We start from the raw sequence: 24,075 nt of genomic DNA on the forward strand, positions 1-24,075 counted from the left end.
ATCTTAATATTCAGAGCCAGTAGTACCTCAATGTTCTCAAGACCTGAATGTGTGGGGTCCCCATGAGTGAGAGAGCGAGAATGTGACAGTGCACTTAAGACAGTGTCAAAGTTCAGGTTAGGAGACTGGTGCAATATTGCCGCCTGGGAGTGTCTATCAACATACTTCGGGTCGGCTGGCGCTTTAAAAGACCTTCACTTGAAAAACAAGAAAAAAGCTGCAATAGTACCGTTTGTCCACCTTGAGACACCGTAGCCAAGAGTCTGAATTCATCTCAGATAAATCAAGAACCATTTAATTTGACATCTAAGATGTTAGGTGCAGTATTTCGAGTGAAAATAAAAATGTGCATGAAAACAATGTCTCCTGTTGAATGACAAACACTTCCTTGAAGAATCCCTACTGGTGACCAATCACTGGTCAAAGGGCAAACTTTTTCTTGCCTCAAGACAAAAATGTTGTGCGCTCGAACAGCCGAAAAACTCCTCCCAAACGATGCCTAACACCTAAAACTAACAAAAACATCACAAAATATGCACTAACTGTTTCAACTGGGAAGCATACGGTAAGATTAAAAGGGGAATGGGGGGGTATAAGACTCTTAGTTCTATAAAGGAGGGCTGGCTGGTATATGGGCACCATATAATTATGGAGAAGAGGGGCGGGAGGTGTGAGGGCAGGATGTCCCTGTGATTATCCTAGTCCACAACAGCAATTTTCCACCTGTCAGAATATGCAGTATTGCCTTCTCTGTGGAGAGAGAGCACTTTGGATTGCCTGGTTTTGTCATTGCTAGATATTTCTCCCATATAGACCACCCTCTTAAAATGTGTGTCGCTAAGCAACCAAATGTTGCCTACTCTGAACTTGCATGGGCCTCTCTGATTACAAGGAGAATTGTTGAACAAAATGACATCACAATTAAATCCAGCAAGTGTGCCCATATCTCCTCTTGGCTATAGCATTTTGTTTCCAGTGTTGTACCTGATAGCAGTTATGGATTGGAGTGGGGAGGGTTGGTGGTGACAGTAGACGTTACTTAGGAATGACATCAACAGGCACACACCATAACAGATATGCAGAATGTATTGATACTTTCAGAGCAATTCACATTATCACACCCTTGGCAACGTCAATGCATGCTTTCCATCCTTCCTTTACTGTGGCCACTTAATCTCAGCCGCTTGTAATTTTATTAGGTTATTAAAATATTAATCTTGCAGCTCATTTGGTTAAAGTATGTGTTAAAGCTAGAATCCTTAATTGAAACAAAGTGCTGTCCCTGCCCGTTTTGCTAAAAAGCTAAGGATTGGGCTGAAGAAATGTAACCACTCAAATGCAGACAGAGCTATGGATGCAAGGACTGACCATCCAGGATATCAAATGTATAGTTAACTAGAGGTCGACCGATTATGATTTTTCAATGCCGATACCGATTGGAGGCCCAAAAAAAGCCGATACCGATTAATCGGACGATTTTTATCATTTATTTATTTGCAATAATGACATAACAATACTGAAAGAACACTTATTTTAAGTTAATATAATACATCAATAAAATCAATTTAGCCTTAAATAAATAATGAAACATGTTACATTTGGTTTAAATAATGCAAAAACAACGGGTTGGAGAAGTAAAAGTGCAACATGTGCCATGTAAGAAAGCTAAAGTTTAAGTTCCTTGCTCAGAACATGAGAAAGCTGGTGGTTCCTTTTAACATGAGTCTTCAATATTCCCAGGTAAGAAGTTTTAGGTTGTAGTTATTATAGGAATTATAGGACTATTTCTCTCTATACCATTTGTATTTCATTAACTTTGACTATTGGATGTTCTTATAGGAACTTTAGTATTGCCAGTGTAACAGTATAGCTTCCATCCCTCTCCTCGCTCCTACCTGGGCTCGAACCAGGAACACAATTGACAACAGCCACCCTCGAAGCAGCGTTACCCATGCAGAGCAAGGGGAACAACTACTCCAAGTCTCAGAGTGAGTGACGTTTGAAACGCTATTAGCGCACACCCCGCTAACTAGCTAGCCATTTCACATCAGTTACACCAGCCTAATCTCGGGAGTTGATAGGCTTGAAGTCATAAACAGCTGCTGGCAAACGCACGAAAGTGCTGTTTGAATGAATGCTTACGAGCCTGCTGCTGCCTACCACCGCTCAGTCAGACTGCTCTATCAAATCATAGACTTAGTTATAACATGATAACACACAGAAATACGAGCCTTAGGTCATTAATATGGCCGAATCCGGAAACTATCATCTCGAAAACAAGACGTTTATTCTTTCAGTGAAATACGGAACCGTTCCGTATTTTATCTAACGGGTGGTCTAAATATTCCTATTACATTGCACAACCTTCAATGTTATGTCATAATTAAGTAAAATTCTGGCAAATTAGGCGGCCCAAACTGTTGCATATACACTGACTCTGCGTGCAATGAACGCAAGAGAAGTGACAATTTCACCTGGTTAATATTGCCTGCTAACCTGGATTTATTTTAGCTAAATATGCAGGTTTAAAAATATATACTTCTGTGTATTGATTTTAAGAAAGGCATTGATGCTTATGGTTAGGTACACATTGGAGCAACGATACGCACCGTATCGATTATCTGCAATGCAGGACAGGCTAGATAAACTTGTAATATCAACCATGTGTAGTTATAACTAGTGATTATGATTGTTTTTTTATGGGGCGGCAGGGTAGCCTAGTGGTTAGAGCGTTGGACTAGTAACCGGAAGGTTGCAAGTTCAAACTCCCGAGCTGACAAGGTACAAATCTGTCGTTCTGCCCCTGAACAGGCAGTTTACCCACTGTTCATAGGCCATTATTGAAAATAAGAATTTGTTCTTAACTGACTTGCCTAGTTAGATAAAGAATAAAGATTGTTTTTTTATAAGATAAGTTTAATGCTAGCTAGCAACTTACCTTGGCTTACTGCATTCGCGTAACAGGCAGTCTCCTCGTGGAGTGCAATGTAATCAGGTGGTTAGAGCATTGGACTAGTTAACTGTAAGGTTGCAAGATTGAATCCCCCGAGCTGACAAGGTAAAAATCTGTAATAATCTGTCGTTCTGCCCCTGAACGAGGCAGTTATCCCACCGTTCCTAGGCCGTCATTGAAAATAAGCATGTGTTCTTAACTGACTTGCCTAGTAAAATAAAGATTAAATAAAAAGGTGTTAAAATGTTTTTTTTTACATTTATTTTATTTGTTTATATTTTTAAACCGGACAAATCGGTGTCCAAAATTACTGATTTCCGATTGTTATGAAAACTTGAAATCGGCCCTAATTAAATCGGCCATTCTGATTAATCGGTCGACCTCTAGTATTAACCATGTTTTGAAGCTATACCATTTTGTTTACAAACATTTGAGGAAAACAATGTATATATGTTGGGTTCCGATGTGGTACGACAGTTTAACTAAACTCATGAGGCTTTTAAGTTATATTTTTCAGTAAACAAATGGATATATATATATATATGATATATACACACCAGTCAAAAGTTGACACCTACTCATTCAAGGGTATTTTCTTTATTTATACTATTTTCTAGAATATGTGGAAACAACTACAAATACCTAGGTGTATGGGTAAACTGTAAACTCTCCTTCCAGACTCACATTAAGCATCTCCAATCCCAAAATAATCTAGAATCGGCTTTCTACTTCGCAACAAAGCCTCCTTCACTCATGCTGCCAAACATACCCTTGTAAACCGGACTATCCTACCGATCCTTGACCTCAGCGATGCCATTTACAAAATAGCCCGCAACACTCTACTCAGCAAACTGGATGTAGTTGATCACAGTGCCATCCGTTTTATCACCAAAGCCCCATATACTACCCACCACTGCGACCTGCATGCTCTCGTTGGCTGGCCCTCACTGCATTTCCGTCGCCAAACCCACTGCCTCTAGGTCATCTAGAAGTCTTTGAGATAAGGCGGTGCTTTACCTAGCAGCTCACTGGTCACCATAGCAACACCCACCCGTAGCACACGCTCCAGCAGGTATATTGCACTGGTCATCCCCAAAGACAACACTTCCTTTGGCTGCCTTTCCTTCCAGTTCTCTGCTGCCAATGACTGGAACAAATAGCAAAAATCTAAGAAGCCTTATATCTCCCTCTAACTTTAAGCATCAGCGGTCAGAGCAGCTTACCGATCACTGTACACAGCCAATCTGTAAATAGCACACCCGACTACCTCGTCCACATATTATTACTTACCCTCTTGCTCTTATGCACCCCAGTAGCTCTACTTGCACATCATCATCATCTGCTCATCTATCACTCCAGTGTTAATGCTAAATTGTAATTATTTTCACCTCTAGGGCCTATTTATTGCCTACCTCCCTCCCTGTACATAGATTTTTCTATTTTGTGTTATTGACTGTGTTTATGTGTAACTGTGTTGTTTTTGTCACACTGCTTTGCTTTATCTTGGCCAGGTCGCAGTTGTAAATGGGAACTTGTTCTCAACTGGCCTACCTGGTTAAATAAAGGTGAAATAAGAATACAAAAAGGTTCATTTGTGGAATGTCTTTCCTTTTTAATGTGTTCGAGCCAATCATTTGAGTTGTGACGAGATTTTTGGTTCCAACCAAAAACCGTCTTTGAGACGCAGAGTAGGTGAATGGACGATCTCCGCATGTATGGTTCCCACAGTGAAGCATGGAGGAGGTGTGATGGTGTGTGGGTGCTTTGCTGGTGACACTGTCAGTGATTTATTTGAATTCAAGGCACACATAACCAGCATTGATACCACAGCATTCTGCAGTGATACGCCATACCATATGGTTTGCACTTAGTGGGACTATCATTTGTTTTTCAACAGGACAATGACCCAAAACACCTCCAGGCTGTATATGGGCTATTTGACCAACAAGGAGAGTGATGGAGCACTGCATCAGATGACCTGGCATCCACAATCACCCGACCTCAACCCAATTGACATGGTTTGGGATGAGTTGGACCGTAGAGTGAAGGAAAAGCAACCAACAAATGCTCAACATATATGTGGGAAGTCCTTCAAAACTGTTGGAAAAGCATTCCAGGTGAAGCTGGTTCGGAGAATGCAAAGAGTGTGCAAAGCTGTCAAGGCAAAAGAAGGCTCTAATATATATATTTTGATTTTTTTTAAACTATTTTTGGGGGTTACTACATGATTCCATGTGTTATTTCGTTAAAAACCCTTGAATGAGTAGGTGTCCAAACTTGACTGGAACTGTAAATAATTGATAAATCCAAAATGTATACAGCAACTAAGGATTCTAAGTTTAAGAGGCCCATATTGGTCTGAGCCATGAAATACGAGACATTAAACTTTTGGTAAAACTCTCCACTCCTAACAGCCCAATAAAACTGCTCTGCGGAACTGTGGGGCACCTGTTGTCCCACCGGTGTGGAGCCTAATCACTGCACCCCTGCCCCCGCTCTCTCGTTTTGTTCATGTCATAGTCAATCCCGTGTGTGCCAGGCTGATCCCCGCCACACACACGCCAGAAAGACTATCCTGGGTTCAAGGCACATTATTTAGAGTGGAGGTAGCGTGTTCAGGCTGGCCCGGGATGTGGACTATCCAGTGTGGGCCCGGGTGACTATGACGTGTGAACTTGAATTGGACTGACAACAAAACACCACCGTTCAAAAACAAAGTAAGTTTTAACGTATCAAAGAAAAAACACCAATGCTGTGCAGGATTTGACTTTGAAACTCTTTCGAATAAAAATGTAAAAGGAACGAAATGATAAGAGGAACAATTTAAAACATACCTGTCCCATATTCTTATAGCCATATTTGTCTGCTATCCGATCAGCGAACACAGGTCCCCCGTTTATCCGTACAGCCCAATGGTTAGTGTAAATCCGAGCTTTGCAAGGGGCAGACGTAAAACCGAGCCAGAGCGCCAGAACGCACATCAAGCCTCTTCTCAAAGCGGCGTTCCAAACCATCTTCCCCCACTTTTTCCCCGAACCTCCCGCGTCTCCCTCCGACTAGGAAAACAGCCAAACTTCTCTTCTCACCGCAGAGCAAGCAAGATTCTCATAAACTGTTCGATCAACATCCACATACACCGCAAATAAAGGAAACAACGGAAACCGAAAAATGTCTCAAAAGCCCGTTAGATGGTCCTGGTCTGCTCTCCGCGTGCTCTGCATGGAGAGTTCGAAGTTTGCGTTCAGTCGTGCTCCTTCGCCGCGGTGGGGGTAGTTTGTCTGAATGCAGTGCTTTGGGATAATTTATTTTCCCCAGAACTCGGATGTTGGTTCTCCTTCTCTCTTTAAAGTGGCGAAATGGCTACAGCGCCTCCCACCAAATAACTAGCGACAATTCGTAGTAGAAACAACTGATGCTGCGTTTATAACCAAGTGGGAAGGTGGTAAATACCGATTTTGAAGTTGTAAATACCAGTTGGATGCATTAACGTGCTTTGAACTCATTGAGAAACGCCGATTGGCTAATAGCCAACAAAATGCGTCAACCATGAACTAAAGTGTCGCTATTATGCGTTTAAACAAACTATAGTGTTCAAAAACCATGTTAATATATCTATATAAATAAGGTTTAGTTGCTACATTTAACTGCCGAAAATGCTGTTATCGAGGTAATTTCCTTTTTGTCGGCGACGTCAGAGGGACTGTGGGAGCTCAGGGATGATAGACGAGTTTCCGACTTGTAATTGCGAGTTGGATAGGCGTTCAAAAGATTGTGCCCAGTCGGGTATGATAATTACCACCTTCCCAGTTGGTTATCAATGCAGCATAATCCGCCGGCTGGGCTGCCTGCACTCCGCTGGGTCTTAAAGCCACACCGTAAAAGATCTCAAACTGGTCTCAGATACAGTGCACATTTTGTTACAGCCTTATTTTTTTTAAATCTGAATTTTTTCTCATCAATCTACGAACACTACTCCATAATAACAAAGTAAAAACAGGTTTTTAGATTTTTTTTTTGCAAATTCATTAAAAAAAAATCATAAATACCTTATTTACATAAGTATTCACAAGTATTCAGACCCTTTGTATGCGACTTGAAATTGAGCTCAGGTGCATCCTGTTTCTATTGATCATCCTTGAGAGGTTTCTGTAACTTTATTGGAGTCCACCTGTAGTAAATTAAATTGATTGGACATGATTTGGAAAGGTACACACCTTTCCATGTCAGAGCAAAAACCAAGCCATGAGGTTGAAGGAATTGTTCGTAGAGCTCCAAGACAGGATTGTGTTGAGGCACAGATCTGGGGAAGGATACCAAAACATTTCTGCAGCATTGAAGGACCCCAAGAACACAGTGGCCTCATCATTCTTAAATGGAAGAAGTTTTGAACCACAGACTCTTCCTAGAGCTGGCCGACCAACCAAACTGAGAAATCGGGGGAGAAGGGCCTTGGTCGGGGAGGTGACCAAGAACCTGATGGTCACGCTGACAGAGCTTCAGAGTTCCTCTGTGGAGATGGGAGAATCTTCCAGAAGGACAACCATCTCTGCAGCACTCCACCAAGCAGGCCTTTATGGTAGAGTGGCCAGACGGAAGCCACTCCTCAGTAAAACAGACAGCCGCTTGGAGTTTGCCAAAGGGCACCTATAGGACTCTCAGACCATGAGAAAGATAATTCTCTGGTCTGATGAAACCAAGATTGAGCTCTTTGGCCTGAATGCAAAGCGTCACGTCTGGACACAACCAGAAACCATCCCTACGGTGAAGCATGGTGGTGGCAGCATCATGCTGTGGGGATATCTTTCAGCGGCAGGGACTGGGAGACTAGTCAGGATTGAGGGAAAGATGAACGGAGCAAAGTACCGAGAGATCCTTGATGAAAACCTGCTCATGACATCAGACTGGGGTGAAGGTTCACCTTCCAACAGGACAGCGACCCTAAGCACACAGCCAAGACAACACAGGAGTGAATTATGGACAAGTCTCAATGTCCTTGAGTGGCCCAGCCAGAGCCCGGACTTGAACCCGATCTAACATCTCTGGAGAGACCTAAAAATAGCTGTGCAGCGACGCTCCCAATCCAACCTGACAGAGCTTGAGAGGATCGGCAGAGAAGAATGGGAGAAACTCCTCAAATACAGGTGTGCCAAGCTTGTAGCGTCATACCTAAGACTCGAGGCTGTAATCACTGCCAAAGGTGCTTCAACAAAGTACTGAGTAAAGGGTCTGAATACTTATGTAAATTTTATATTTAAGTATTTTATTTTAATGTGTACACATTTCTAAAACCTGTTATTGTTTTGTCATTATATTGTATTGTGTTTAGATTGATGTGGGGGAAAAAACGATTTAATGCATTTTATAATAAGGCTGTAACGTAACAAAATGTGGGAAAAGTCAAGGGGTCTGAATACTTCCTGAATGCACTGTATTTCTCACAGAGACAGTGTTAGCCCGTTTGATTAGGCCTACTATATTGTTATCTATTAAGAATGTATAACACAATAGTGTCAGGCGAGGTTAGTGTGATTTGGAACAACGTTACAGACTTTGTTACTTTATAGGCCTAACTAGGCCTATTTACATTTCTTACAAATTATTTCCGTTATTATTGCAACAGTAGCTAGGTTTCCATATAATTGGCAACAGATTTATGTGAATACACCAGATTTATGTGTTTCTATCAAATTGGCTTGTTGCAGATAAAAGGCTGTGCGTGAAAAAAGGCTGTGCGTGATGACACAGTGCAAGTGAAACAAACTTTTGCAGTTAAATTCCCATGTACCGACTCGAAAAATACAAGTCACAGTGCCTTCAGAAAGTATTCACACTCCTTAACTTGTTCCACGTGTTGTTTGTTACAGCCCAAATTTAAAATGGATTCAATTCAGATGTTGTGTCACTGGTCTATACACAATACCCCAAAATGTCAAAGTGGAATTATGTTTTTAGACATTTCTACAAATTAATAAATAATGAAAAGGTGAAATGTCTTGAGTCAGGCAATCCTAAATAAGTTCAGGAGTAAAAATGTGCTTAACAAGTCACATAGTAAGTTGTATGGTCTCTGTGTACAATTATAAAAATAAAAAATATATATATATATATATATATATATATTTCACCAGGCAAGTCAGTTAAGAACAAATTCTTATTTTCAATGACGGTTAACAGACGTTAACTGCCTTGTTCAGGGGCAAAACGACAGATTTTTACCTTGCCATTTTACCTTGTCAGCTCTGGGATTCGATCCAGCAACCTTTTGTTTACTAACCACTAGGCCATCTGCCGCCCAATAATTGTGTGTAACATGATTTTTTTATGACTACCTCATCTCCGTACCCCACACATACAATTATCTGTAAGGTTCCTGAGTCGAGCAGTGAATTTCAGGCACAGATTCAACCACAAAGACCAGGGAGGTTCTCCAATGCCTCGTAAAGTAGGGCACCAATTGGTAGATGGGTAAAAATAAAACAAACAGACATTGAATATCCCTTTGAGCATGGTGAAGTTATTAATTACACTTTGGTTCGTCTATCAATACACCCAGTCACTACAAAGATGCAGTAGTCCTTCCTAGCTCAGCTGCCAGAGGCAGGAAACCGCTCAGGGCTTTCAACATGAGGCCAATGGTGACTTTAAAACAGTTTGAGTTGAATAGATGTGATAGGAGAAAACTCAACAACATTGTAGTTACTAAATGACAGAGTGTAAAGAAGGAAGCCTGTACAGACTAAAAATATTCCAAAATAACCTATTTGCAATAAGGCACAAAAGTAAAACTGCAACAAAAAAATGTGGCAAAGAAATTCAATTTATGTCTTGAATACAGTGTTATGTTTGGGGAAAATCCAACACAACACATCACTGAGTACCACTCTTCATATTTTCAAGCATGGTGGTGGCACCATCATGTTATGTGTGTGCTTGTCATCAGCAATGAGTAGGGAGTTTTTTTTAAGATGACAAGAAATGGAATAGAGCTATGCACAGGCAAAATCCTAGAGGAAAACCTGGTTTAGTCTGCTTTCCAACAGACAAATTCAGCTTTCAGCTGGACAATAACCTTATGTAATCAATATATATTTGTTTATTTATTATTATGAATCTTTTTGTTGTTGCAAATGTTAGATTTGTTGTTCCAATGACTTTCCAGAGTATTTTGTGTAGATCGTTGACAAAAAAATGACAATTAATTTCCAACTTGTAACACAACATGTGGAAAAAGTCAAGGGGTGTGAATACTTTCTGAAGTCACTGTAAATGGGTTTCCATTGCATTTTAAACTCTACTGATAAATGTTCTAAATGTGGCATTATGTAGCGAATGTGCCAACTGGTATTGGCACGTGTGCTCTAGCCAACAGCTTGCAGAAACACTGTCGGTATGGCCTACATGATGAGATTAGGGCAGGGTTTCCCAAACTTGGTCCTGGGGCCCCCCCTGGGTGCACGTCTTGGTTTTTGCCATAGCACTACACAGCTGATTCAAATAATCAAAGCTTGATGATGAGTTCCTTATGTGCCCACTTTGTGTAGCATATTTAGTTGTGTCGACAACTATGGGAATACATCCAACATGTAGACTACTTTACGCGCTAAATATGGAAACCTAGTTATAGTTACACAAATAGGGAAAACAACATTTTGCGCACTGGGCTGGGCTTATTTTAGCTTAAAAGGCTACATGAAAATCCCTTGTGATTGCTAGGTTTTTGTTTTCATAGCAGTTGCCCGGAGTAACTCCATAGCAAGCCAGGGACAGTGCCAGAGAGGAAGAAGCAAATCTGTCCAAAATAAGCCCAAAGTATTTCTACAGTCTTATTTTGGACCTAAGCTTGTCGCTTGCCTTCCAGACTCACATTGTTAGGGCGGAGACATGAGTATCCAATCATTATATAAGCTACATATCTCTGACTGCACACACAGCAGAAACTCTATTCTGCCTCGAACACAAGTAGCGAATCAGCATAATTTCTTTAATTGCGTCCAATTTCTCAGTGAATGGACACCACTGTCAAATCTAACAACAAGCAGGGGACAATAATATCTCACGGTCCTCCAAAATGAGATGAAAGAAACCAAAACACCCTGTGACTGCAAGCATTCAGCAGAAGGACAGGCTTGTAATTTAAAGCATTGAATGGAGGAAAAACAGGCAATGATTTGAGAACGAAATCAACTACCCAGCTCACGAGCAAGCAAGCCCTCCATTCACTGTGCGACCTCACTGCTGGGGGGCTAAATCCCGTGTGACAGCTCCAATATTTGGGAGTGAATCAAGTGAACCCCCACAAAACGTCTTTGTCGAAAGCATCTGAAAGAGCAGTAACGAGTGACAACAAACATCAGCATTCCTGCGTACATTCCTGCTCGAGTTCATTGAAATATTAGAGATCGAGCTTAGACATCCACCATTGCGCAGCCACTATTAGCCTATTTTGAGCCATTGTGTAACACGAGCTGGATAGAAACATCAAGTATGAGGCAACAGACTTATAACAGCCTATATAACATAAATATATTATCTGCACATTATGGGGGCTTGGGGGTCTTTAGTGGGACCCTATTATGGGGCTTTCCCTGTAGTGAAAAGGCCTCCTCAGTTTTATCCACCTGTATGTGGAAAATATTGACGATATGGTGGAAGATAAAAAAGTGCCCCTTCAAAAATAAATAGGTGGGTGACGCCTCTGGCGAGGGCCAATCATACAAAGTAGCTTCTATACAGGGACTATCTATGGCATAACACATTACACACTAGTCCTCCTACTATAGCAGCATACAGGGCCAGAGAGATTAATTCCTCAAAAGCAGTAGCCTGCTATGACCATCCTGATCTTGCGAGCTTAGATTATATTTTGCTACACAGATTCAGTGACTGATTGATATAGTAAAAAAAAGAGTGCAGCAGTCAGGATGGTCTTGGACAGTGTTTGTGAAGTAGTGAACTACATGTAGTTCAACTAGTAATTCAATTACATTTGGTAGTTGCTTGGTGGTAGTTGAACTAAATTCAGATCCAGGTAGTGTTTTCAGTTAACACCTTTTTTTTGCCATGTAGTGGTGTAGCTAACTATGGGAACTACACACATTTTTTATCAAAAATATATATATTTTTTAATATTGGGGGAAATAGGCAATAATTTCCTTTTATTTTTCATCATCAGACCTGCCTAATTCTCATTTGAAACATTGTTTTTGTGTTTAGTAGGCTAAATTGCTGTTAACACCTGACTCCAGAGTGATCTGTTCTTACAATATGTAGTCTGTGACATTTCAGATATGATAATTTTTCCAGAAGTACAGTAGCTTGGATGTGCAGTAGTGAACTACTTTTTCAAAGTAGTTTTAGTTAAATAAACAATATTTCTCTTAAGGGTAGCTTTAGTGTAGCTTAACTTCTTCCAGTGTAAAGTAATGGGTAAACCAAGATTTCAGAGTAGCTTCCACAACACTGGTTGTGGATCAGGCTAGAGAAGCAGAACCCTGGGCGCTGTACTGCAGCGCCAGCTGTGCCATCAGAGTCCCTGGGTTCGCGCCCAGGCTCTGTCGTAACCGGCCGCGACGCACAATTGGCCTAGCGTCGCCCGGGTTAGGGAGGGCTTGGTCGGTAGGGGTGTCCTTGTCTCATCGCGCACCAGCGACTCCTGTGGCGGGCTGGGCGCAGTGTGCGCTAACCAAGGTGTCCGGGTGCACGGTGTTTCCTCCGGCGCATTGGTGCGGCTGGCTTCCGGGTTGGATGCGTGCTGTGTTAAGAAGCAGTGCGGCTTGGTTGGGTTGTGTATCGGAGGACGCATGACTTTCAACCTTCGTCTCTCCCGAGCCCGTACGGGAGTTGTAGCGATGAGACAAGATAGTAGCTACTACAACAATTGGATACCACGAAATTGGGGAGAAAAGGGGTAAAATTCAAAAAAAAAAAAAAAGAAAAAAAAGAGAAGCAGAACCCTGCTGGAAACCAAAAGCATGAGTTAATTTACAAGTGGCCAAGGTTATACTAATTCATAATGATCGAGTCAAATCAGGGATGGCGATAACCAGTCGTGGATTTTTAAGGACTATTCAAACTGGCCTTCTCACGTTAAAACTCTCGAGCCGGACCTTTGTTTTTCCTTTCCTATGGCTTTCACCACCTTCCCCACTCTTTCCATGGGTGGCCTTCCAGAGAGGGAGATTTGACCTATTCAACTTCACTTTGACCTCTGACCCAAGTGCTGTGTATACTTCTGCAGTTGAGCACAATGGACCAAGCCACTCACCCTCCTTGTCCAGTCTCATTTGGTTGGAATACAGAGCTCTATTCTGTGGGACCAATATTATTGGGGGCCAAAAATGTCTATCACGTAGCTCAGAGAACGCCATCTGTGCCTACACATAATTAGGGTATACGGTAAGACAGTTACATACATTTAATAAGGCATTAAGTGAATTCAAATGGGTACATCCAACAGCAGCCAATCTTACATGGCTTGAATGTTACCTCCAAAGGTGTAATGATATCATATAAAAGCTCCACTTTTCCATTTGAATCATTAAAAAAAGATTAGCAGTAGCATTAGAATTTTGTTGAGCAATTTTAAATAGAGTATGGTGACTATCAGGTGTAAACTCCCTCTAGTCTTACCAATCTAAATGCTTAACGACTAGAAGTGTTCAAGAGCACATTTTATAGAACACAAGCCTAGGACTGGTTGTTCTAACCCCAGGACTGCGTACGCCCTCCAGTGGTGAATAACAACGGCGAGGGCATTTGTTGCTGTGAGTTTTGGGGAGGATTCTGCTGTTAAAAGCCTATGCAGTGCACCACCTGTGTATTCCCATCATGAGTGGTGCTCAATAGCCCTGTGTGCGTTGCTCTCATGCTGAGCTGCCATATGTCATGGGAACAAACCACTAGACAGAAACTAAGTCTGCAACAGCAGGAGAGAATATATAGGCATATGCTTACACAATTTATAACAGCCTACAATCCAATGTATTATGAATGTTCTATAATGTTACTGGCTTTGTGTATAATATATATACACGTACTGAAAAAAAATATAAAACGCAACATGCAACAATTTCTAAGCTTTTACTGGGTCACAGTTCATAAGGATATCAGTCAATTTAAATAAATTCATTAGACCCTAATCTATGGAAGTCACATGATGGCAGGGGTGCAGCCATTGGTGGGCCTTGGAGGGCATAGGCCCAGCCAATCAGAGTGACAATAAAGGGCTTTATTACAGACATACTCAATATCCCAACGATCCTGCAGGTGAAGAAGCCAGATGTGGTTATGGGTGGTCTGCAGTTTGAGGCCGGTTGGACGCAACTTATGGTAGAGAAATTAACATTAAATTCTCTGGCAATAGCTGGTGGACATTCTCGCAGTCAGCACGCCAATTGCACGCTCCCTCAAAACATGAGACATCCATGGCATTCTGTTGTGACAAAACTTCACATTTCAAGTGGCCTTTTGTCCCATGCACAAGGTGCACCTGAGTAATGATTATGCTGTTTATTCAGTTTATTAATATACCACACCTGTCAGGTGAATTATTTGTCTTGGCAAAGGAGAAAAGCTCACTAACATGGATGTTAACAAATTTGTGCACAATTTTAGAAATGTAATTTCCCCCGCCAGCTCATTTAACATGGGACCAACACTTCACATGATGCATTTATATTTTTGTTCAGTTACAGTCGCTTATACAGTTTTGGCCATTCTTTCAATAGGAATTTGAGATATAGCTGAAACTGGTATAACTTTAGCATTTCCAGAGATTTTGCTAAGGTTTCTGATGAGTATTGTGAATGAATAACCAATGCCAAATTAAAATTGCTTGCCAAGTTAGCCATTGTGCAATAGAAAAAGAGCCTCTCACTCTAGGAGCTCAGATGGAATAATTTAATAACCAACGATTAGACAGACATGCGGTCTTAATCTGTCGAAGCGTTTATTAAATTATTGCATCTGAGCTCCTAGAGTGTGAGGATATCCTTTTATTTTTCAAGTGTTCTACTCCGCTAGCCAGAACCTCACCTAAACAAGTGTTCTACTCCGCTAGCCAGAACCTCACCTAAACAAGTGTTCTACTCCGCTAGCCAGAACCTCACCTAAACAAGTGTTCTACTCCGCTAGCCAGAACCTCACCTAAACAAGTGGCCATTTCTTTCGCCTCCAGATTAGCCATTGTACAATAAGCATCTCTGCTTTTCTGGGTCAGCGGTATGAATGGCGCTCAAGTACGAAGGTGGTGTGCGGTAGCCCTGGTCAGTTCAGGGTCAACAACAAATCACACATTCAATCACAACATCTAAGTCCAGTCTGCCCTCACAATCAGTACCTCACAAACTAAATGACAAGAAAGAACTTGGGCAAGATGATTACTGCTCAGAACTTTTATTCAGATGGAAACGGTTAAAATGAAATTAAAATATACAATTTTAATGGGCAGGTCTTTGAGGCGTATCGATGCAGCGGAAGGCACAGAGGCAGCCCCCCTTGCCAGAGCCACCCAATCAGAAACAGAAAACTGAGTAAAAAGGAGGGAGGACCTACGGCCGAAGTTTTAAAAAAGTGAAAATGAAGGGGATAAGCTGGATAACTCAAGAGTTGTGTATAAAAAAAAAAAAAGGAGACAAATGTAGTTTGTTAATGTGGAAACCCCCCATCTGAGATCCTCATTTCGCTCAGTGCTAAAGCTCTCTCCTTTCCCATTTTCCTCTATAGGAGTTCTCAGATGTATTTTTGTAATGTCTTCCTGCAGCTTTGAAAAAGTAAACAAAAACGTCTTTCAAAAATAAAATGCAGCAACCACATTTCATGTTCTACTATTACATACAGTATATATATATAAATACATACATAAATATCTTACATGTACAACCAATTTTGAAAAAGGAAAAGAGAAAGAAAAATGGGGGAGTTGGAGAAGGGACACACACACACACACACAGCCTTTAGTATGGGGGGCCAGGACAGACTCCCCAGGGGTACCCTTCAGTTGGCCCAGTAAGGGCTTCCATAACTGGACTTACTGCCCTGGCTCTTCTGCTGCATGCTGCTGGACTGATTGCGCTGACCCGGACCGCCCTACAGGGGGAGACAATTGTTAAGGGAATTTTTATCAATGATGACTAATTATGTATACATTTAAAAATCGGGACTGACTAGTCCAATTGCTATTATGTACTGTATATGTATGAATTCTCTCTCTTGCTCCCATTCCCAATTGTATATAATATAGTCAGGAGTTTAGAACAATGCCTTTGTACAAATGAATGAACTGTCTGGAATGCTATCTACACTGACTGACCTTGGCTTTAGGCGAGGAGGGAAGGCTCGAGAACTATAGGGCCTCTCTACCAGTGTCTAAAGAGAACATTTAGAAAACGCTGATGTCATTTTCAGTTTATAACCTGTGGCAAAATGTGTATGTACCAGTACTCTCTTGAATTAAACGCTGTTACCTGACTTTTAAGACCGGGGCTCTGTCCATTCTTTATGCATTGACAGAGTGTTTAATTTTGATTGGGAAATAAAACAGAGGAATTTAGAATTCCTTCAACAACAATGCACACACACCCCACAGTCAATTATTGGCTATTGGGTCAAACTAGGGAGAGGGGTATTTACTAGAGGGTAGAAAAGTTGTTTGAGCAAGATGGGAATATACAGAAACGGCGCTTCCTAGTCAAAACCTATCCCAGAACCCCATCTCCACTTTTTATTTATATACTCAGCCCTATCTTGACAGACCATTAAAACCTTTGCAATCCGGCGGAAGTCATTCATCACTGCAGTTCAGCTCCGACACTAAGTCCATGTATGTCTATGGTGTTTATTAACAACAGGAGGAGAATGTTAAGTCTATGGTGTTTATCAACAACAGGAGGAGAATGCTAAGTGTATGGTGTTTATCAACAACAGGAGGAGAATGCTAAGTGTATGGTGTTTATCAACAACAGGGGGAGAATGCTAAGTGTATGGTGTTTATCAACAACAGGAGGAGAATGTTAAGTGTATGGTGTTTATCAACAACAGGAGGAGAATGATAAGTGTACGGTGTTTATCAACAAGAGGTTGAAGGGCTGTTACCTGTCCGTCTTGGGTGAGGTGGTGGTGTAGCAACTGGGAGTGTGGCTGCTGGTGGGCAGGCAGAATGTGGAGGAAGGGTGGCGGGGCGTAACCGGGGGCACCCCCAGGGTTCAGAGGGCCCGTGCCCCCCAGCGCAGATGGCAGGCTGAAGGGAGGGGGCGTTCCCGCGTGGAAGCCCTGCTTATCAAAAGACTGGGGTTGGGGACAGTGAACAGAGTGTGGAGAGGACCATTATATTGTGTAATATCTGAGCATAAGAGGTATGATCCTGAATTTATCCTCATTCATATTTCAATCCTGTGGAACTGAGGTGGTCTGGCTCCTTAACATCAATAAATCCAACCAGCCATATAAATTAAAGCCGCTTATTCTCAGACATGACTGAAACCAATGATTTGTATACACATCATTGGCTGAAACTCTAAAACTATACAGCAACTAGTGATGTCACGATACACCGATACCATTTTATGTGGCAAAAAAGAAAACATGAAACAGACTAAACTATGATCTTTTAAAACCTACTTTTGTAAAATACTGTGAGCTATAGCTTGGAAATGAAACACGTGACTCTGGGTGACAACATAAGGTAGTTTTTTCCCCAAAATTAGGATCATTTTCCCTCAAATCTGAAATCTGCTTCATATTTTGTTTCCCTTGCTTCCTGGTATCACGACAACACTAACAGCAACAACTATAAACCAGGTGTTGACTGACTTCAGCATAGGCCACAGTACACAGAATGTTAATGAGCTCACCTGTGTCTTGCTGTACATTGAAGCACCAATATCGGCAACCCCTCCACTGCTGCCTGAGCTGGACAAACCTGGAGCTGTGAGCGAGAGGAAACAAACATGTCAGTTTGCCCCCGCGAGGTGGCACGGTGTCAGTTGGCAATGTTCAACATTTCTAGTGAGGAAGTTTACCATATCAAGAGTTAGTAGTGACTGTGGGAGTATTTCTTAGTTAGTAGTGAGGGGGGTGTTTCAGAACAGTAGTATATACACTGCTCAAAAAAAAAAAGGGAACACTTAAACAACACAATGTAACTCCAAGTCCATCACACTTCTGTGAAATCAAACTATCCACTTAGGAAGCCACATTGTTTGACACTAAATTTCACATGCTGTTGTGCAAATGGAATAGTCAACAGGTGGAAATTATAGGCATTTAGCAAGACACCCCCAATAAAGGAGTGGTTCTGCAGGTGGGGACCACAGACCACTTCTCAGTTCCTGTGCTTCCTGGCTAATGTTTTGGTCACTTTTGAATGCGGGCGATGCTTTCACACTAGTGGTAGCATGAGACGGAGTCTACAACCCACACAACTGGCTCAGGTAGTGCAGCTCATCCAGGATGGCACATCAATGCGAGATGTGGCAAGAATGTTTGCTGTGTCTGTCAGCGTAGTGTCCAGAGCATGGAGGCGCTACCAGGAGACAGGCCAGTACATCAGGAGACGTGGAGGAGGCCGTAGGAGGGCAACAACCCAGCAGCAGGACCGCTACCTCCGCCTTTGTGCAAGGAGGAGCACTGCCAGAGCCTTGCAAAATTACCTCCAGCAGGCCACAAATGTGCATGTGTCTGCTCAAACGGTCAGAAACAGACTCCGTGAGGGTGGTATGAGGGCCCGACGTCCACAGGTAGGGGTTGTGCTTACAGCCCAACACCGTGCAGGACGTTTGGCATTTGCCAGAGAACACCAAGATTGGCAAATTCGCCACTGGTGCCCTGTGCTCTTCACAGATGAAAGCAGGTTCACATTGAGCACATGTGACAGACGTGACAGTGTGGAGACGCCGTGGAGAACGTTCTGCTGCCTGCAACATCCTCCAGCATGACCGGTTTGGTGGTGGGTCAGTCATGGTGTGGGGTGGCATTTCTTTGGGGGGCCGCACAGCCCTCTATGTGCTCGCCATAGGTAGCCTGACTGCCATTAGGTACTGAGATGAGATCCTCAGACCCAATGCTGGTGTGGTTGGCCCTGGGTTCCTCCTAATGCAAGACAATGCTAGACCTCATGTGGCTGGAGTGTGTCAGCAGTTCCTGCAAGAGGAAGGCATTGATGCTATGGACTGGCCCGCCCGTTCCCCAGACCTGAATCCAATTGAGCACATCTGGGACATCATGTCTCGCTCCATCCACCAACGCCACGTTGCTCCACAGACTGTCCAGGAGTTGGCGGATGCTTTAGTCCAGGTCTGGGAGGAGATCCCTCAGGAGACCATCCGCCACCTCATCAGGAGCATGCCCAGGCGTTGTAGGGAGGTCATACAGGCACATGGAGGCCACACACACTACTGAGCCTAATTTTGACTTGTTTTAAGGACATTACATCTAAGTTGAATCAGCCTGTAGTGTCGTTTTCCACTTTAATTTTGAGTGTGACTCCAAAACCAGACCTCCATGGGTTGATAAATTTGATTTCCATTGATCATTTTTGTGTGATTTTGTTGTCAGCACATTCAACTATGTAAAGAAAAAAGTAATTAATAAGAATATTTCATTCATTCAGATATAGGATGTGTTATTTTAGTGTTCCCTTTATTTTTGAGCAGTATACATACGTATACACACACAGTGGGGCAAAAAAGTATTTAGTCAGCCACCAATTGTGCAAGTTCTCCCACTTAAAAATATGAGAGAGGCCTGTAAGTTTCATCATCGGTACACTTCAAATATGACAGACAAAATGAGAAAAAAAAAATCACATTGCAAATAAATTCATTAAAAATCCTACAAATTATGGTGGAAAATAAGTATTTGATCAATAAAAGTTTCTCAATACTTTGTTATATACCCTTTGTTGGCAATGACAGAGGTCAAACGTTTTCTGTAAGTCTTCACAAGGTTTTCACACACTGTTGCTGGTATTTTGGCCCATTCCTCCAGGCAGTTCTCCTCTAGAGCAGTGATGTTTTGGGGCTGTTGATGGGCAACACAGACTTTCAACTCCCTCCAAAGATTATCTATGGGGTTGAGATCTGGAGACTGGCTAGGCCACTCAAGGACCTTGAAATGCTTCTTACAAAGCCACTCCGTTGCCCGGGCGGTGTGTTTGGGATCATTGTCATGCTGAAAGACCCAGCCACGTTTCATCTTCAATGCCCTTGCTGATGGAAGGAGGTTTTCACTCAAAATCTCACGATACATGGCCCCATTCATACGTTCCTTTACACGGATCAGTCGTCCTGGTCCCTTTGCAGAAAAACAGCCCCAAAGCATGATGTTTCCACCCCCATGCTTCACAGTAGGTATGGTGTTATTTGGATGCAACTCAGCATTCTTTGTCCTCCAAACACGACGAGTTGAGTTTTTACCAAAAAGTTATATTTTGGTTTCATCTGACATTCTCCCAATCTTCTTCTGGATCATCCAAATGCTCTCTAGCAAACTTCAGACGGGCCTGGACATGTACTGGCTTAAGCAGGGGGACACGTCTGGCACTGCAGGATTTGAGTCGCTGGCGGCGTAGTGTGTTACTGATGGTAGGCTTTGTTACTTTGGTCCCAGCTCTCTGCAGGTCATTCACTAGGTCCCCCCGTGTGGTTCTGGGATTTGCGCTCACCGTTCTTGTGATCATTTTGACCCCACGGGGTGAGATCTTGCGTGGAGCCCAGATCGAGGGAGATTATCAGTGGTCTTGTATGTCTTCCATTTTCTAATAATTGCTCCCACAGTTGATTTCTTCAAACCAAGCTGCTTACCTATTGCAGATTCAGTCTTCCCAGACTGGTGCATGTCTACCATTTTGTTTTGAGGTTGTGTCTTTTATACTGATAACAAGCTCAAACAGGTGCCATTAATACAGGTAACGAGTGGAGGACAGAGGAGCCTCTTAAAAATTCGATCATATTACTCCAGTGCTAGCCTCCCTACACTGGCTTCCTGTCAAAGCAAAGGCTGATTTCAAGGTTTTACTGCTAACCTACAAAGCATTACATGGGCTCGCTCCTACCTATCTCTCTGATTTGGTCCTGCCGTACATACCTACACGTACGCTACGGTCACAAGACGCAGGCCTCCTAATTGTCCCTAGAATTTCTAAGCAAACAGCTGGAGGCAGGGCTTTCTCCTATAGAGCTCAATTTTTATGGAACGGTCTGCCTACCCATGTCAGAGACACAAACTCGGTCTCAACCTTTAAGTCTTTACTGAAGACTCATCTCTTCAGTGGGTCATATGATTGAGTGTAGTCTGGCCCAGGAGTGGGAAGGTGAACGGAAAAGCTCTGGAGCAACGAACCGCCCTTGCTGTCTCTGCCTGGCCGGTTCCCCTCTTTCCACTGGGATTCTCTGCCTCTAACCCTATTACAGGGGCTGAGTCACTGGCTTACTGGGGCTCTCTCATGCCGTCCCTGGAAGGGGTGCGTCACCTGAGTGGGTTGATTCCCTGATGTGGTCATCCTGTCTAGGTTGGCGCCCCCCCTTGGGTTGTGCCATGGCAGAGATCTTTGTGGGCTATACTCAGCCTTGTCTCAGGATGGTAAGTTGGTGGTTGAAGATATCCCTCTAGTGGTGTGGGGGCTGTGCTTTGGCAAAGTGGGTGGGGTTATATCCTTCCTGTTTGGCCCTGTCCGGGGGTGTCCTCAGATGGGGCCACAGTGTCTCCTGACCCCTCCTGTCTCAGCCTCCAGTATTTATGCTGCAATAGTTTGTGTGTCGGGGGGCTAGGGTCAGTTTGTTATATCTGGAGTACTTCTCCTGTCCTAATCGGTGTCCTGTGTGAATCTAAGTGTGCATTCTCTAATTCTCTCCTTCTCTCTTTCTTTCTCTCTCTGAGGACCTAAGCCCTAGGACCATGCCCCAGGACTATGATGACTCCTTGCTGTCCCCAGTCCACCTGGCCGTGCTGCTGCTCCAGTTTCAACTGTTCTGCCTTATTATTAGACCATGCTGGTCATTTATGAACATTTGAACATCTTGGCCATGTTCTGTTATAATCTCCACCCGGCACAGCCAGAAGAGGACTGGCCACCCCACATAGCCTGGTTCCTCTCTAGGTTTCTTCCTAGGTTTTGGCCTTTCTATGGAGTTTTTCCTAGCCACCGTGCTTCTACACCTGCATTGCTTGCTGTTTGGGCTTTTAGGCTGGGTTTCTGTACAGCACTGAGATATCAGCTGATGTACGAAGGGCTATATAAATCAATTTGATTTGATTCTTAAAGAAGTTACAGGTCTGTGAAAGCCAGAAATCTTGCTTGTTTGTAGGTGACCAAATACTTAATTTCCACCATAATTTGCAAATAAATTCATTAAAAAGCCTACAATGTGATTTTCTGAATTTGTTTCTCATTTTGTCTGTCATAGTTGAAGTGTGCCTATGATAAAAATTCCAGGCCTCTCATCTTTTTAAGTGGGAGAACTTGCATAATTGGTGGCTGACTAAATACCTTTTTTCCCCACTGCGCGTGTGTGTGTGTGTGTGTGTGTGTGTGTATGTGTGTGTGTGTGTGTGTGTGTGTGTGTGTGTGTGTGTGTGTGTGTGTGTGTGTGTGTATATATATATATATATATATATATATATATATATATATATATATATATATATATATATATATATATATATATATATATATCTCTATCTATCTATATCACGGCTGATAACAAATGAAGGGGGCGGGGAGGAGAAAGGGGCGGGGAAGGTGCGTCCTGGGGCAGCGGAGTTCAGTGAGTGTACCTTTCCCTGGGCCGCTGCCAGCCGATTTGGCCTGTGACTGGGCAGAGCCTCCGTACCCTCCCTTACTGTACTCCCCCGCGTGGCCCTGAGACAGGTCGTCAAAAGCTGAGAGAGGAGGAATGGAAGAGGACCAGGAGGAACGAGTAAAGTGGATGGGGAGAGTAAAAAGGACGGCAGAGGAAGGGGTAAGGGGGAGAAGAAGAACCGAGAGAGAAGCAATAAGGCAACTGGCTAGAATAGCATGTGAACAGCGACTATATCCGGCAGGGGGGTGGGGCCATGCTCGCTAAGCAAGAACTCTCCCTCTCAGCCACACACGGTCTGTGATTTCAGTTCACTCTCTCGCTCACTCACTGACACACACACCTGTTCCATACGCGTGCTGGCCGTAGCTAGGCTGATGCTGTTGGTGGTACTGGCTGGAGGGGTTCCCCAAGCCCATGTTGGGCTGCTTGGCCGAGGCCGGAGGCACAAAAACGGTGGGGCCGTACTGGAAGGCGCTGGGCACCCCGGGCATGCCGGCATAGTAAGGAAGGCCGGTGTAGCCGTAGCCTGGGGGCAGAGGTGGATTGAGGAAGGCCTGGTTCTGCTGGCCCTGGCTCTGTCCCAGACCTTGGCTCTGAGCCTGGGGGGGCTGCTGGGGCTGAGTGGAGGGGCCTTGAGACAGGCTGTTGGGGGGAGCTGGGGAAGACGAGTCCCCTCTGCCAAACTTGGTCGCTTCACCTAAAAAAGAGGGGAGATGGTGATCAATATGGGTCTGATTCATACTTTAATGCTTTTCCGACCAACTTCTCAGTAGTTGGTATTCAGACTTGCCTTATGAAGGTGCATAACGGGCTTTGCAGGTGTTGCTACCCTGCACTGCTTAATACATAATTCAATTGCTGAAAACTCCCACTTGCTGGGTTCTCTTGTCGAGTTCACTCAGTAGGGTTTGTACATTTATCTAAATCCATCCCTTTAAATTTGGTGTACCTTTAATTAGAATTCAGACTCAATAGAATATATGGAGAGTTCAGAATATTAGGGTCAAAATATTAAGGATCAATAACAGAAGGCCATGTACATACACCCATGTTTCTTTCTGCACCAATTGGTAGATAAAAAAAACTGATATTGTATATTATTTAGGGTCAGGAAATTATTTATGAATAATAAACAGGTTTGGAGAGCCTTTATGCACTAAATACATTGGTAAATCAAAAATAGTGGTTTAATTCATCCTGAAAGTTGCCATAGTCAATTGTTCAAACCATGAAATGTCGGGAAGGGGAGGAGCGTACAAAGGACGTTGAACAATAGTTCTAAAAATCTTCACAAATAATTATTCATGGAACTGATGACAACGGTCC

General features: G+C 43.0%; 2 protein-coding genes across 38 annotated transcripts in view; both read right to left on the reverse strand.

The window, feature by feature from the left end:
- Nucleotides 1-6,389, reverse strand: part of pcsk5b (proprotein convertase subtilisin/kexin type 5b) — a 56,634-nt gene extending 50,245 nt beyond the window's left edge. For 5 of the 6 annotated variants that reach the window (XM_036979525.2, XM_036979524.2, XM_090237116.1 and 2 more), the window contains exon 1: nucleotides 5,788-6,389. In XM_036979525.2, coding sequence (XP_036835420.2) covers nucleotides 5,788-5,967 — 180 coding nt within the window. In that variant the 5' untranslated portion in view covers nucleotides 5,968-6,389. The remainder of the gene's footprint in view (nucleotides 1-5,787) is intronic. The other variant, XM_090237118.1, reaches the window with a different exon arrangement.
- Nucleotides 6,390-15,330: 8,941 nt separating this feature from the next.
- The window catches only part of LOC110525392 (ubiquitin-associated protein 2), a 36,736-nt gene continuing 27,991 nt past the window's right edge, over nucleotides 15,331-24,075 (reverse strand). For 18 of the 32 annotated variants that reach the window (XM_090237130.1, XM_090237127.1, XM_090237121.1 and 15 more), the window contains exons 23-27: nucleotides 23,090-23,446; nucleotides 22,724-22,828; nucleotides 17,803-17,876; nucleotides 17,045-17,236; nucleotides 15,331-16,039 (exon numbers count right to left, since the gene is read on the reverse strand). In XM_090237130.1, coding sequence (XP_090093256.1) covers nucleotides 15,947-16,039; nucleotides 17,045-17,236; nucleotides 17,803-17,876; nucleotides 22,724-22,828; nucleotides 23,090-23,446 — 821 coding nt within the window. In that variant the 3' untranslated portion in view covers nucleotides 15,331-15,946. The remainder of the gene's footprint in view (nucleotides 16,040-17,044; nucleotides 17,237-17,802; nucleotides 17,877-22,723; nucleotides 22,829-23,089; nucleotides 23,447-24,075) is intronic. The other 14 variants (XM_090237144.1, XM_090237135.1, XM_090237145.1 and 11 more) reach the window with 1 other exon arrangement.

The sequence above is a fragment of the Oncorhynchus mykiss genome, chromosome 6 (genome assembly GCF_057628025.1).
Source record: "Oncorhynchus mykiss isolate SJ-2025 chromosome 6, ASM5762802v1, whole genome shotgun sequence".
NCBI lineage: Eukaryota > Metazoa > Chordata > Actinopteri > Salmoniformes > Salmonidae > Oncorhynchus > Oncorhynchus mykiss.